Here is a 16,181-nt window from a genome sequence, read left to right as displayed (position 1 = left end):
TCGAAGATCTACGCATATCCTCTGTCTGTACTCCCACCTCTAATGCTCGCCTCCAAGATTTCTCCAGGGCTGCACCTCCTCTGTGGAATCCCCATCCGTTCTCCGTAAGACTTTCACCCAGTCTCCACTCATTCAAACAATAATTTAAATTCAAGAAAGCATATCAATGAAACTGTTAGCAGGTTTGTATCCTCCACCCCCCCCCCCCCCCATGACTCCTCTCCTGCAACTGTTAAAATTACCTACTAAGCCCTCAGTGAATACTTTTCTAACAACCTACTTCATACCCCTACTTTTACCCTTTGTGTCACTATACCCCACTATACCCCACTCCCTCTAGAATGTAAGAATGTGAGCAGGGCCCTCCACCTCTCTGTTCCTGTACGTTCGGTTGTCTGGTAACAATTACATGTCTGTTAGTCCACCGATTGTACAGCGCTACGGAATCTGATGGTGCTATATAAATAATAAAATAATAATTCAAAACCATACATTTAAAACACTGAACAATTCTAGCCCCTCTTATATCTCTTCACAGAACCATAGGTATGCCCCTTCTCAGTCCCTTTGCTTTGCCCGTGACCTTCTCCTGTCAGCTGCTCACACCCGTACGTCCAACTCGCGCTTGCAAGACTTCTCGCGGGCGGCTCCCTTCCTATTAAATAGCCTGTCTACCACCATCAGACTCTCCCCGAGTCTTCAATCGTTTAAGAAGTGCTTTAAAACCCATCTCTTAAGGAAAGTTATGGCCTCCCAGAGTAACCTCTACCTTACATACCTGTCTTTTGCTCTCTCCTAAAGGGCAGCACTTTACTCTCTCCTCCAGCTCTGCTCCACTCCTACCTAATTTGATTAATATTTCCTGTCCTATCGGTGTCCTAAAGCCATCGGTGGGAACGGGACAGAGGCACTACCGGTGCTCCAGAGGCGCTAGCCGAGGCAGGTCCGACTTGCGGCCTAGCAGTTGATGCGGGCTGGGGACGCGGCCGGTCCTCCAGTCCCGAAGTCCTGCAGATGCAGAACCTCCCCCCCCCCCCCTTGGACCGTTGGGGGTCATCACGGTCCACCATGGCACCCCCGCAAGCCCGAACTGCTGCACGCAAGCACCGCTGGGCGGGAAGGAACAGCAGCACCCTGCTCACCTAAGATGGCGGCGGGCAGCGCCGGGAAGACCCTTGTCAGCAAAGCGGCCCCGCACTCCGCTGCCTCAGGCTTCTAGGGTGCCGAGACAGACCCTGAACAACGGTGGTAGCTCGAAAGATGTTTTGCCTGACATAAAAACAAACAAGGTGCTACCCACGCTGCAGCGGCACCCCCTTGACACAGACGCAAGGCCTACTCTGGCTAAGCACAACTCAACTGACACGTTGATTTCACTCCTGATGAAACTACGCTTTATAAATTTACAAAATGTGCACTGTTTAGTTTTGATCACTAATTTCTATATGCATGCTTTGTCCTTAAGCTTGCTCTTTATATACAGTACAGCTTTGCTAGCATAATGTCTTGTTCACTTGTTAATCCTCATGATATGATAGCTATACAACTGTTATTACTACTATGCGAACGTACTATATAGCAACGTAACAACCCACTAGTTTTGTTTAACGCGAAAATGTCTAGTCAGTTATGTTTTAATCTATACATACACTCACGCCACTATTAAGCATGAATACGCATCTAGGAACGCATCTATGGCGTATGGATAAGCCTGTACCTAAAAATCTAAAAACGCGCATGTATCGCTGCCACTGTTTAATTTGTTGATATGCACATACACGCTGTTGTGGCGTTCGTCAATAATTCTGTACCCACCTGTGCAACAAAAATAAAGAATTAAAAAAAAATAAAAAAAATAATAATAATCATATACTTTTAAGGAATGATGGAGGGAAAGGCTAGAAGAATGCCAATCCAAAAGTTCTAATCCTGGGTAAAACAACTAGAGGAGAGGTGAATTAACCCAGAGGACATCTGGAACAAGTTCTAAGATTCAGTCCAATCCATGTCAATATCGTAAAGTTAGATCTTTAAAGATCAGAGGTGTCATTCTTGACCCTAATGGAGGAAATAGCCTGTAAGGAACAGAGTGCAGTTATCCTGCTCAGTTTATTAGTAAATTATCACTCCCAGCAACCTGTACTGCTCATCTAGGTGATAAATGTGACCAAGAGCAAAGAACAATTTAGTGCTAATCTAGAACAGCCCTTAAATCAACACACTTCACAATAAGGAAGAGAAGTCCGGAGGTTAGATTCAACTGGTATAATTTAAGGATATCACTTACACTACATTGTGCCATTACCGTACTCATTAATGTGATTGATGAGACTGAAGCTGGATAGAATTGTGTCTTTGTCATCAGCTTTTAACTCTGCTCTTCAGTATGGGACCACAATTTTTTTTCGTCATGCTCCCGTCCCCTTCCACAACATTTTAATTAAATAAAGCCATGTTCCCAGGTGTGTGTCCTATTTGTTTAACCACATTTTTATTTTTCCTGTTAAATTATAAGTTTGATGTAATTTAAAAATAAAGAAAGATATATGTAATGAGGAATTCTGGAGCAAAGATTTAAAAGTGGGGCAAACAGGTGGAACATTCTATTTTGTTTTCCTGGTGATATAAATAGCTTTTTTTTAGAATTGCTCGTTAAACATAATAGCCAACTGAATTATTGCAAGTCCCGTTATATCTAATAAAAGAAACACCTGTGGGATATTTCTCATTTTTACATAAGGTGGGACAGTTTAAGAGAACCTCGGTGTAAAGCCCAGCAAAGGGTTCAGTACATAAAATAAATTGCATATAACAGACATTACCCAAATGAAGGTTTTCAGCTCTCTGCCTCAATGGCACTAGAGATGGAAAGAAAAACATACCGAGGCAGCTGTGGCCATAATGCACCAGAAAGTCAGCTCCCAGCGCCCGTGCAGTGTAATCATCCACGCAACACGCTCCGTATGTCACATCTCCCATCACCACGGTCTCAGACGATGTGAACCTACGGACAGGAAAAAGGAACATGAGACCAGCAGGGAATATCTGTTGCTGTCATAAGACGTTGTGATAAATTATGTATATTAAAAGGGCATGTAGGCAGGAAAAATTATTTGTCAAAGAACTTACAAAGCAATTTAAAAATAAAAGAACAAATTGTATCAACGCCAAAGTGACACTAGACTTTATTTTACCTTTTGTTTCTCTGACGCCAACAAAACTTAAAACAGAAAAGGCCTAAATGCAAAAGTATATATTTGCCAATAAACATAGGTTTTGCTCTAACTAGGTTTTACAAATGATGAGTTCGCAAAGAGGGTTTTGGCAGTCACTTACTCTCTCTGCCATTGAATGAGAAGACTGGCTTTACTTTGTAATGGATACAGGGAATAGCTAGGTCCCTGGACGGATTAATCCCCAATATTTAATGGGGATATTTAGAGATGAAGAAGGAGCTGCTCAAACAAGCTTACAAAATCCCAGGACAGTAACTGGTGAGGTGGTCTTACCATGGTTCAAACCTTGGTTTCCCAGGTCTAAGGCAGTGATATTACCACTGTTATAAACAGCCAACAACATAACATACATTTATTTGTGTTTGGGACACAAAATGGTCGTATGTTGTAAGTATTAAGCATAACATAATAAAACGTAACATAGGGAAATACGGAAATTCGGTTGAGGTGTGCCGAAACCGATGTAAGGGTAGGCCTAAAAATGAAAGAGGGCCCACCTAGTGATTTAATTCGATGTATTAATTTTGGGAGAGGTGGGTGGGACACATGCAGCTGATCCGAATATGGTTTAGAGGAGGTGAGCAGCTTAAGTAGCTGCAACTAGCCCCTCTCATAACTTCAGGCCGCCCTGCCTTTTTATATACAGTTCAGTAATATGGAAAAAGAGGTCTAGGACCGCCCAACAATGTGAATTCATGCTGAAAATGCACGGATCAGCAGAACCTATATCAGACCTTGCTGCTGAAAATCTAATTAAGATATCAAAGTATAGAATATCTGAGTGACCAGTTTCTGACGAAAAGAAAACATGATTACAAATTATCCAAGAGTTCCGGGCTGCCTAAGCCATGTGAGCCGGGGGTGTAACAAACCCAAGCAAAAAAAGTGCAAATATCTGTGTGTGTGCAAGCTGATACACTGCACATACAGATATCTACAGACTGAGGGCTGATACAGGTTTCTCAAAGCTGGATCAGTCCTTTAATTAGGCTTACCTAAGAAATAGAAGAATCACATAAAAAATCAAGTTCAATTTAGTTTTCAGTTTCGGTCCACTAGCCGGGACATTGCGATATGCCATGAGTGAAGTGAATTCTCCAAGGTTTAATTATACTATTGGAGTCATTGAAATGAACTGTAGAGGGGCGTTAAAACACCTACTAGAGTTTAATAAACAAGAGGTTACAAAAAATTGTATAAAACATATACAACTATTCTTTTTTAAAGATGATTGCTTCCCTTTTTTTAATATGTGTACGCGGCATCTTACACTCTCACTATAGGACGTACACTGGCTAGCACAAAATGACATGGGTATTTAAAGACGTGCCCAGTGTTAATGAGATGTCAATAAAAAGCTGGCCAGGTATTTAATTCAGTAAGGCAGAATTGATTGATGATCAAGCAGTAGACCGTATTTTTATTTAATTATTTCATATTGATAGACTGATCTACTTATTTAAAATGTGAATAAGATAATTTGAGGAAAACTCTAGGTAGCTAAGGACATAAGAATTGAATTTGCATTCTAGATCAGAAAACCAATACGCCTGTATTATGTTCTTGATGATTCATGCAGACTTTTGTTTTAATTCTCTTTAACCTAACACGTCCAGGAAATAAGACTTTGACTTTATATTAATGTAATTTTTGTTCTTAAAACTTGTTTGTTTCTCTTTTTTTGCTTTTTTACAGAATTCAGCATGTGCTGTTTAACAAGGACACACAACAGTATTTATAAGGATGCTTAAAGGACCACTCTAGGCACCCAGACGACTTCAGCTTAATGAAGTGGTCTGGGTGCCAGGTACCTCTAGGATTAACCCTTTTTTTTTATAAACATAGCAGTTTCAGAGAAACTGCTATGTTTATAATGAGGGTTAATCCAGCCTCCAAATCCTCTAGTGGCTGTCTCATTGACAGCCGCTAGAGGCGCTTGCGTGCTTCTCACTGTGAAAATCACAGTGAGAGCACGCAAGCGTCCATAGGAAAGCATTGTAAATGCTTTCCTATGCGACCGGCTGAATGCGAGCGCGGCTCCTGCCGCGCATGCGCATTCAGCCGATGACGTCGCGATCAAGATGGAGAGGAGGAGGAAAGCTCCCCGCCCGGCGCTGGAAAAAGAGGTAAGTTTAACCCCTTCCTCTCTCCAGAGCCCGGCGGGAGGGGGTCCCTGAGGGTGGGGGCACCCTCAGGGTACTCTAGTGCCAGGAAAACAAGTATGTTTTCCTGGCACTAGAGTGGTCCTTTAAGGTTGAACCATTCAATGGATATATGTCCCCCATGCAGCATCCAAGAGGCAGCAAAACATTATTGCAGACTACGGTGGCCCATTCAGGCTACTCAACTAGTTTCAATGGTTGCAACACTCAAAGTAGCTCCATCTGTACTAAAGTGGCAGGACGGTCTTAAAGTGGCCCTGTCACCTCAAACTTCCCTTACTCCCTTGGACCATACTTTGTCTTTTGTTTTAAAGATAAATAGTTCAGAAACGAAGAATAGATGAACAGTTTATGACAGAGGAAGAAAAGAGGAAACAACAGGCAAAAGGTAAGTTTGAGGTGAAAGAGACACTTTAATTCTAACATCAAAACAATAAGTTTAATCTTGCCTCTTCAGTATTACAGAATACTTGAGGCTGGCATCAAAGGGCTTGACAAATTTGCTTAAAATCTAGGAGCCAGCAAAAAAAGTTAGGAGCCAGGTTTTTCAATGTCAAAAATACAATTCTTAAAGGGACACTATAGTCACCAGAACCACTACAGCTTAATGTAGTTGTTCTCGGGTCTATAGTTTGTCCATGCACACTTTTCAACGGAAACCCTGCCTTTTTAGAGAAAAGTCAGTATGTACATTATTGCATGGAGGATCTGAACGTTCCCCATAGAGATGCATTGATTCAAAGCATCTCTATGAGGAGATGCTGATTGGCGCAGCGTGGCATTTTTCCACACATACGCAATAGCCTCCCAATGCTTTTCTTATGGGATTGTATCGCAGTCATGGAGACAGGGCTAGCTGCGGTGAGACCAGAAAAGCGTGGGGGAAAAAGGTGAGCAAAAACACACACATTGACAGATACACACACTCACTGGCACACACACTCACTGACAGACAGACAGACACACAGTCAGACACAGACACACACTCGCGGAAAGACACACACACACACACACACATTCACTGTCACTGTCACTGTCACAGTGCGGTTTTCCCTGTGTTCCAGTGGGGCTTTATTCATCTATGTGCTCTGCTCCCTAAAGCGCAGTTTAGTGATGCCTGGGCCAGAATTACATCATATTCTGGCTCCCAGCATCACCGGAGGGCGTACGAGGAAGCAGAGCAGGGAGGTTACAGCTCCCTCACATGCACGCACGCCCATGCTCTTTATGAGCTGGCCACCAGCCCGTCTCCACTCATAAGCAGCCGACCACCTCGAGGGCTGAAAGGGCCAACAAGTTCTAGTTGCCAGCACAAAAATCCAAGTTACCATGGCGCCCTGGCACCTGGGATTTGTAGAGCCATGCACTATAGTCACCAGAACCAATTCAGCATAATGTAGTTGTTCTGGTGTCTATAGCCAGTCCGTGCAGGCTTTTTAATGTACATTACTTTTAGCTTACATTACTGTCTAGGAACACCTCTAGTGGCATTCACTCAGACAACTACTAGTGGTGCTTCCTAGTCCAGTGCTTTACCGTGTTCACCATCTCCCCACTCTGTATGGAGGCACTGAACATTCCCTATAGAGATGCATGGATTCAATGCATCCCTGTGAGAAAATGCTGATTGGTGCAGCGTGGCGTTTTGCCATGCATGTGCAATAGCCTCCCAATGCTTGCAATGGGGAAAAATTGGATTGGTTGAGATTGTCAAGTTTGATGATCTCAGCAATGGAAGTGGAACCAGCTGCAGCAAAACCAGCCCAGCATGGGAAAAAGGTGAGTTAAAACACCTTTTCACTGCAATCTATGGGGGTCCGGTAACCAAAAATGGTTAGTTTAACACTAGAGCAGGGGCAGTCTACCCCGGCACACCAGATGTTGTGGACCTCACCTTGATATTTTGCCAGCAATATGGCTCTAAGATCATTATGGGAGTTGTAGTCCACAACATTTGGAATGCCCAAGGTTGCCTACACATGGTCTAGAAGCATGCTGAGGATAAAAGATGCCCCTGTGACAAACACCCTCTTGCCTGGACATTCGCCACGGCTAGCCTCTTGTCCACTGACTATGGGCCATAGAAAAGGCTGGTAAAACATAAAGTGGGATTTATATGTACTGTTCGGGAACCGAACAAACTCACGAACTGCGGACCATCTCTGGGCTTGTTAACCCCTGGTAACCTCTCCTGACACTATAATTATCGTGTGTTCTAATTGTGTGGCTGGTTGGCCGCCGTTCGTATACACGAACACCTGGGAACTGTGTTGGCGGCCATCTTGTTCGCGAGAATGCAGGCAGCGGTGTTTGGGCATCGATCACATGGAACTAAAATCTGACACGGAAACTCCTGAACACCGCTGAACTTTGACGAATGCCTGCTTCCTTCCCACACATTTCAGGAGAGCGCAGTTCAGTAGGTTTGTTCGTATGAACCATATGAACAAACGCTACTAAATAGCCAGAGTGTGCGTTCGGTATTTCTTTTGCATGGAACTCCCAAAGTTGACCGGCAAAAGCACACAACACCCTGAAACTGTTTTGGGCATAGGACTATGTGTGCGGCCTGTCAGAACTTTACCCCGGTGGCGTTTCAGCTGCGTTTGTGGGATCTGAGCACTTTTCGGATATGTTGGGCGCTCATATCCAGGCTATATGTGGATGTATAAACTATGGGGGTTCCTAGGTGGGAAATATGTGATTTTGTGTGTTTTTCATTTTTTGTCATTTATGCTGAGTCACGGTGACATTGCATTTTGTGGACGTTTTGCGAGTGTGTTTATGGGAGTGTTTACTGTGTCTGTGTATTGTATATAAGTGGGCCATTGAGCCTGGATTAAACAGATCGTTTTACCGTTCATGAAGTCTAGGCTAATGTTTGGGGGATTGGGAGCTATATTCACTACTATAATCACTACTGCGCTGGGGATTTGGGAGAACTACAGCGGATATACTCAGGCGGAGTATAGGGGATCTGTTACAGCCCCTAACAAAACAGGTCATTGGAGGCATACTGTGTGGGGCATTTGCTTTTTCTCTCAAAATAGTAGTCTGCAGAACTGATGGCTCATAAAAAAATGTTTAACTCAAACCCTACCGTTAACCCCTCCCCATCTCTTTCACCTGGTATTGAAACTGTAACCGCTTACCCTTGATCCTGCATCCCGACTTATTAACCCCTTAAGGACACATGACATGTGTGACATGTCATTATTCCCTTTTATTCCAGAAGTTTGGTCCTTAAGGGGTTAAAGGGACACTATAGTCACCTGAACAACTTTAGCTTAATGAAGCAGTTTTGGTGTATAGAACAAGCCCCTGCAGCCTCACTGCTCAATCCTCTGCCATTTAGGAGTTAAATCCCTTTGTTTATGAACCCTAGTCACACCTCCCTGCATGTGACTTGCACAGCCTTCTAAAAACACTTCCTGTAAAGAGAGCCCTATTTAGGCTTTCTTTATTGCAAGTTCTGTTTAATTAAGATTTTCTTATTCCATGCTATGTGAATAGCTTGCTAGACCCTGCAAGAGCCTCCTGTATGTGATTAAAATTCAATTTAGAGATTGAGATACAATTATTTAAGGTAAATTACATCTGTTTGAAAGTGAAACCAGTTTTTTTTTCATGCAGGCTCTGTCAATCATAGCCAGGGGAGGTGTGGCTAGGGCTGCATAAACAGAAACAAAGTGATTTAACTCCTAAATGACCGTGAATTGAGCAGTGAAATTGCAGGGTAATGATTTATACACTAAAACTGCTTTATTTAGCTAAAGTAATTTAGGTGACTATAGTGTTCCTTTAAACCTAACCTGTATACCTTCATCCCATTTCCTAATATTAATCTTGATCTCTAATGTCACACGTATATTCCCACCTTAATGCCTTTCATCCCACTACCTAAACCTCACCTTTGTCTCCATCTATATACTTTAACTACATCTCCAATTACAGCTGGCCAACGTGTGCTACATTTGGAGAGTGGGATACTAATCAGGCCAAAGCCAAATCAATTACGGTCACTTTAAACAACACTAAATGAGTGTGTGTGGGGACAATAAAACACTCTGAAACGTGTTCTTAAACGACATTTGTGTAAACATCATAGTTTTCCATGCCTTTTTTCTATTTAAGTAAAACTCCATAGCCTTAAAGCAAATCTCAAAACAAGCTAAGGTACTACAAGCAGGGGGGGGGGGGGGGGAAGGAACATTTATTATGTCCTGTATTCTAATCATCGGAAATGAACGGAAAGTCACAACTTTTTTTTATAATTTTTTGCCACTGTAAAAAGGTAAAAAAAAGAAAAAAAGAAAAAGAAAAACCAAGGCAATTTATAAAGAGCATGCTAAGTTACAAGTTGTATCTTTAAATTGAGTGCTTCAAAAGAGCAACCTGCAGACAGTCCTATAATCAGGCCAGAATAATCTCCGATCTCTGCCTGGAGCATACGATGCTATGTTTAGCAATTACGCCTTCCTTCACTGTGCATGAGAGGTGAGGCTGACGGCCGTAGAGAGAGGACAAACAGCTCATCGGCCACTTTACAGGTGATATTAATAATGATGGGAAATGACAAACCATGTTACAACAGCAAATTGGAGGATTGGGGGTGGGAGAAGGGCTCACTACAGGGATTACACAGTACAGACAGGCAGCCTTATGCTTTAAAATGTAACCCCCTATCCACATGTAGCTGTAATTTACTGGAGAGCGGTGCAAAGAGCGTTCCCTCCAGCTATAGGGTTAATTTAATTCTTTTTATAAATCTCAGCACAGATCAAGACAGATCAGTAATAATATTGTGCATTAAGGTGATGATCAAGCGCGGTTGGTGTCATGACAGCCGAGAGCGGTAACACCCAAGGCTAATACTGTCAGGAAATTTCTACAAGATAAAAAAAAAAATACATGATGACTGGAGAGAAGAAGGAAAAAAAAAAAGGGATATGACAAGACCTCTAAAGATGTACATTGAAAAATAAACACTAGTAAAGGAGAAATTACTTAATACCTAAAATCCCCAAAACATGCAAATGATGTTTTCACCTTCAGGTAGATGAACATTCAAACTTTAAATTTTCCTGGCGAATTTGCCAGGAAATTAATACAATTATCAAATAATGATCACAGCATTACACAATTTCCAGCACACACAAAATACATAGGATGAATGCATATGTTCACACACAGACAATCAGAAATGAAGTTTCTCTAGAGCCTGACCTCCTCTTGAAAAATCTCTATAACCTAGAACTGGCTCGTGTCCCTCAGCCAAATCCTGGCCTCCTATGGTATGGTAGGACAAGTAACTTTGTCATGCTTACAGATTCATCATAGAAGATAATACAATGGGTATTTACTCTTACATCACAAGTCAAAAGCAGCATCAAACCCACTAGAAAAAATAAATAGGTATCACTAGTGGTAGCACATAAATAGGGACTACTCTCAGCTCATTTTTACTGAAAAGAGATTTAACATTTAATCATTTTGATTTTAAATGCAATGACATTTGAGGCATTCTCTAGAATGATGAATATGCTTTCTGGGAAATGTTCTGATATACATTCCCTGCTACATATCTGACCACTTCCGATGGAAAAGGCAGACCAGTCAGGTGGAGCGATACCCGCTTTGGATAGTTATTATTTGCATTAAAAAAAGCATTTCTATGCATGAACAAAATCCAATATGTGAAGTCTAATAATTAAAAAAACAAAAACATTTTTAGATTATTTTTTAATTTATTTTTAAGAACTCAATATATCGTTTTTCATTAAAGATAAATATCGATAAAAAAAATAAATAAAATGGGACCACAGCTACCTAATCGTAGTGTCACCTATGGATGAATTTCGAAACAGACTCTGCGCAGTAAATCTCGCAGGATGAAATATATTAACTCGTATGTAGTCTGAAAACAGACTCGCTTCCTTCCTGATTTAAAACGAGCTTCGGATATTCAAATCCCTTACAAATTTACTATTTTAGATTAAATATAGAAGTACTGATGGTTTTAAAATGCAAATTATTTCATAGAAACATGCAAATAATTCAGAATAAAACACGAGAAGCTGCCTGCAGCACAGTCAGATAATTTTACATGTACATATTTGTAAATTCATAGAGTCCTTTGTAGCCTCAGCATTTGGACAGAAATGATCAAACCAGACCACAGCTTCTTATAATGTAATGGTTAATTCCTCGGGCCCTGAAACAAATTGAACAACAGGTACATGCAGTGATGGGGTCAAAGACAGATATTCAAAGGGAATGTATGTACATTGTACTCTATCTGTATTGCCAAGATGCAATCCCTGCATTGATCAACAAAACTGGCAGGGTTATTTACTGAAGGGAGAATTCAAAGTGAATTTCAAATTTGAGGCCAGAGTAGACAAACTGAAAGTGTAGCAGACTATTAGACTATTTTGACCTAAAAAATTTAAATCCACTTTGAATTCTAACTTTAGTGAATTTCCCTGGGGGTGTTTTCCTAAATAATGTTAGACTTGGTGTACTAATACAAGGAAGGAACACATAATGCAATCTAGCTCTATTAAAGACAGTAAGCAATCTTTCATTGGAACTCAAACAGTAAGAAGGCTTGCTTAAAGACTTAAAGGAACAATTCAAGAACCATAGCCACTACAGTTCGCACTGCAGTGCTTATAGTGCTTGGAATGTCCTGGTGCCCCCCATTGTAAGCAGTCAAACTGTTTTACAAGGGTTTGATTTCTAACCTGGGCTCTGCTTCCTGCCTCCACTACAAACGGTGGAGAGCAGGAAGCTTTCGGTCCTGACACAAGTTCTGCTTTAACCCCCTTAAGGACACATGACATGTGTGACATGTCATGATTCCCTTTTATTTCAGAAGTTTGGTCCTTAAGGGGTTAAAAGACTTAGTTCAGTAAAACGAATGGAGGTTCCTGTCTTGGAGCTTTTCATGGTCCGTACTGGAGGAGGGGAGTGCCTTTGGCAGTCCCTAGGTAGGAAGTCATAACAATTTTACTATTTACATTTACTACAGCATCATTTAAAGGCGAACGCTCTTTTTTTTTGTAAACTACAACATGGAATAAAACATTAGCATTATTAATATCGTCATATGATGCTACAGATCGTCACACACATACACTGCATTGTTACAATTATCAGTCCACTGTTTTAAAATATAATATTCTGCCCTAGAGTTGCACAGTTATCAGTCATGAGTGAAAGTGAAGGAGTGAAAGTGAGGAAAGTTCAGTGTCAGTGTCTGCATGAAGAGGGAGGAGATACTGAATGTTTGGATGCATTTTAGGCAGCCATGACCCAGGAAGGAGCTCTTACAGCCATCTAAGGAGTGGCCAATGAAGTTATCACTAGGCTGTAATGTAAATACTGCATTTTCTCTGAAAACACAGTGTTTACAGCAAAAAGCCTGAAGGTAATGATTCTACTCACCAGAACAAATTCAATAAGCTGTAGTTGTTCTGGTGGCTATAGTGTCCCTTTAAGATAGCTTAGGTTATGAAGGATTTGTATCATAGGATTTGTCTCCATACATTAATAGTGATTTTCGAATTTAAAGTGAAAATAGCCACAAGTTTCACCATGTTATATTTGGGGGGGGGGGGGGGGGGGGGGGGGGGACACACGCACATTAACACCAATTTCCAATGCCACTCTGTAATTAAAAAAAAAAACTCCTCATCAGATCAAGTGTTCCTTTCCTCTCTATACAGAGACCAACAATTATTCAATGTCATGTGTTACGTATAGAAAACCATACATATGTCCAAACCCACAACAATTATTTATTTGCTAAATCATCTTAATGAGCCAATGACCCAAGTACCAAAGTCGAAGCAGAAAGCATTATCCGCTTAGTGAGCTTGAGAGTAGCAAACGTTTTGTAGACTACAAGTTAGTGAAGCAAGGCCGCGTTTTATACTTTCTGCCAGAGAGGTCAGCCAATGGGGATTACAGGAATATGAAAATAAAAGCAATTTTAAAGAGGGAAGAAGTTCACATAAGCCCAATTGGCTGGAAACAGATGACTTGAATTATATGAATACTCCATTGGTGGTGAACCGGTTAATCCGCCCCCCACCCCTGTGGTGATGGACCAGTTTTCTGTCATCCTCACCGCCTCCTCAATGTGTGTAGTGTCTGCAGGCTGTCCCTGCTCTGTCGGTTCACAGAAGGAATCCATGTTCCCCCTTTCCTCATTTCTCGCTAAAGATAGACCATTAAGTTTTATTACAAGTTTTAAGGCAACAATTTTGCTAAAAGGTTTCCAAGGACCTGTGGTGTGTGCAGAAGGAAGGGGGACTTCTGTACTGGTTGTCAGGGTACCTGAGGCCTCTACCTCTAAGGGAGGTAGAGACTTGGTGGTTTATCCGTCCAGGCGAGCTGTTTCCTCCGTTCCTCGCGGTTCATCCAGTCACTTAAACACCGGCCGCGAGGAATCCACGTCCTTTTCTAGCAGGACGCTCAATACGTGACGTCATGACGCTATCACGAGCAATCTGTCACTCAAGTGTCCGATATCCAATCGGTACTTGTCAGAGGCGTGATTTCCATCCAGAGCCAGGGTATTTAAGCTTACTCCTTACTTCAGCTCATTGCCCTGTCGTGGTTCTAGCTTGTCTAGTCACTCAGTGCTCTGGTATTCTAGTTTGCTCTATTGGTTTTGACTCGGCTCGTTGTACTACCCTGCTTCTCTGTTATCCCTTGACCCGGCTTGTCTCTCGCTTATCTGTCTTCTCGTTCCCTCGACCTCGGCTTGTCTCTGACTATTCTTTACTCTCGGTACGTTAGTCCGGCCATTCTAAGGCCCGGTATACGTACCTTTCCACTCTTTGTACTCTGCGTGTTGGATCCCTGTCCCGATCCTGACATTACGACAGGGCCAATGGATCCTGCAGGTACAAACAGTCAGCTTGGTTCTTCGGATCCCAGGTTTGACGCCATGGAACATAGGATGGATCAGATGGCTTTGGCACTACAGGCACTTTTGTCTCGTGCTAGTAATCCACCTGAGGAGACACGTACTCCTTCTATCTCTCCTGCAGTCTCAGGTCTAGAGGTAGCCACTGTAGGTGTTTCTTCCCGTATTACCCCACCAGTACGTTATGGCGGGTCACCGGAGAAGTGTCGTGGCTTTCTAAACCAGATTAGCATCCATTTCGAATTACAACCCCGCTCTTATCCTACAGATAGAGCAAAGGTTGGATTTATTATTACTCTACTCATTGAAAAAGCTTTGAGATGGGCCAATCCTTTATGGGAGAATGATAATCCACTAGTCTATAATTATAATGCCTTTGTAGCTGCGTTTAGAAGAACTTTTGACCCTCCTGGCAGAAAGGTCAATGCAGCTAGATTAATGTTGCGCCTTAAACAGGACAATCGAACACTTGTGGATTATGCACTAGAGTTCAGATCCTTGGCGGCAGAAGTTAAGTGGAACGAACAGGCTTATATAGATGTGTTTCTGAATGGGTTATCAGATGTAATTCTTGACGAGGTCGCTACTAGAGAACTCCCTGAAAATTTGGAGGATTTAATTTCTTTTATATCTCGTATTGATGAACGCTTAAGAGAGAGGCAGAACACTCGAGATAGGACCCGTAGACCCTCCTTTAAACTAGCGCCTACCTTTCAAATCTCTGAGTTCGAAGACTTACGTATTCCTGAACCTATGCAGATAGGCAGTACTCATCTCACTGAAAGGGAGAGACAGTACAGGAGAAGGGAGGGTTTATGTATGTATTGTGGAGTCAGGGGTCATTTACGCCTAAATTGTCCCAATCGTTCGGGAAACGCTCGCACCTAAGTTCCTCTAGAGGACAGGCCTTGGGTGTTTCTACTTTGTCCTCTATTCACAACTACAAGGAGCTCAGGCTTGTGTTACCCGTTTCTTTAAAGTGGGAGAAGGGAGTAGTTAAGACTATGGCACTAATCGATTCTGGAGCTGCTGAGAGCTTTATAGATCAGGGTTTTGCTGCCAAGCATGCTATTCCATCCCAGTTAAAAGAGACACCTCTGGCTGTCGAGGCCATCGATGGTAGACCGTTACTTGAGCCTGTTATTTTCCATGAGACCATACCGATTAACTTGACTGTTGGCATCCTGCATAAAGAGGATATATCCTTAATGCTCATTTCTTCTCCGTCTATTCCCATAGTCCTGGGGTACTCCTGGCTGAGGAGACACAACCCTATTATTAATTGGGAATCAGGGGAGATAGTTTCGTGGGGAGAGAATTGTCAAGAAAAATGCTTGCGGAAGGTCTTACCTCTTGGATTAACTAATACATCGAATACCTCTGACAATCCTACAGAAACACAAATTCCGCCTCAGTATCTAGATTTAAAGGCAGTATTTGACAAAAAGAAAGCCGATACCTTACCCCCACACAGGTCCTTTGATTGCAAAATTAACCTACTCCCTGGTACCATGCCTCCCAGAGGTCATGTATACCCATTATCTATAAAGGAGAACTCAGTCCTAGAGGAATATATTCACGAGAATTTAGACAAGGGATTCATCAGGAGGTCCTCCTCCCCTGCCGGGGCTGGATTTTTTTTTGTTAAAAAGAAAGATGGTTCTTTGAGACCTTGTATTGATTATCGAGGCTTGAATAAGATAACCATTAAAAATGCCTACCCGATTCCCTTGATCACCGAACTCTTCGATCGTTTGAAGGGCTCTACAATTTTCACCAAGTTAGACCTCAGAGGGGCATATAACTTGGTGAGAATCCAGCAGGGACATGAGTGGATGACGGCAT

General features: G+C 42.1%; 1 protein-coding gene across 1 annotated transcript in view; it reads right to left on the bottom strand.

Moving 5' to 3' along the window:
* DPH1 (diphthamide biosynthesis 1) overlaps positions 1 to 16,181 on the bottom strand; it is a 224,253-nt gene that overhangs the window by 92,217 nt on the left and 115,855 nt on the right. Inside the window, exon 4 of the mRNA XM_063449941.1 lies at positions 2,883 to 3,004. Within this exon, the coding sequence (XP_063306011.1) occupies positions 2,883 to 3,004 (122 nt within the window). The remainder of the gene's footprint in view (positions 1 to 2,882; positions 3,005 to 16,181) is intronic.

The sequence above is a fragment of the Pelobates fuscus genome, chromosome 1 (assembly GCF_036172605.1).
Source record: "Pelobates fuscus isolate aPelFus1 chromosome 1, aPelFus1.pri, whole genome shotgun sequence".
Taxonomy (NCBI): Eukaryota; Metazoa; Chordata; class Amphibia; order Anura; family Pelobatidae; genus Pelobates; species Pelobates fuscus.
Note: the sequence above shows the minus strand (reverse complement) of the source record. Positions and strands in the feature narration are given on the sequence as shown.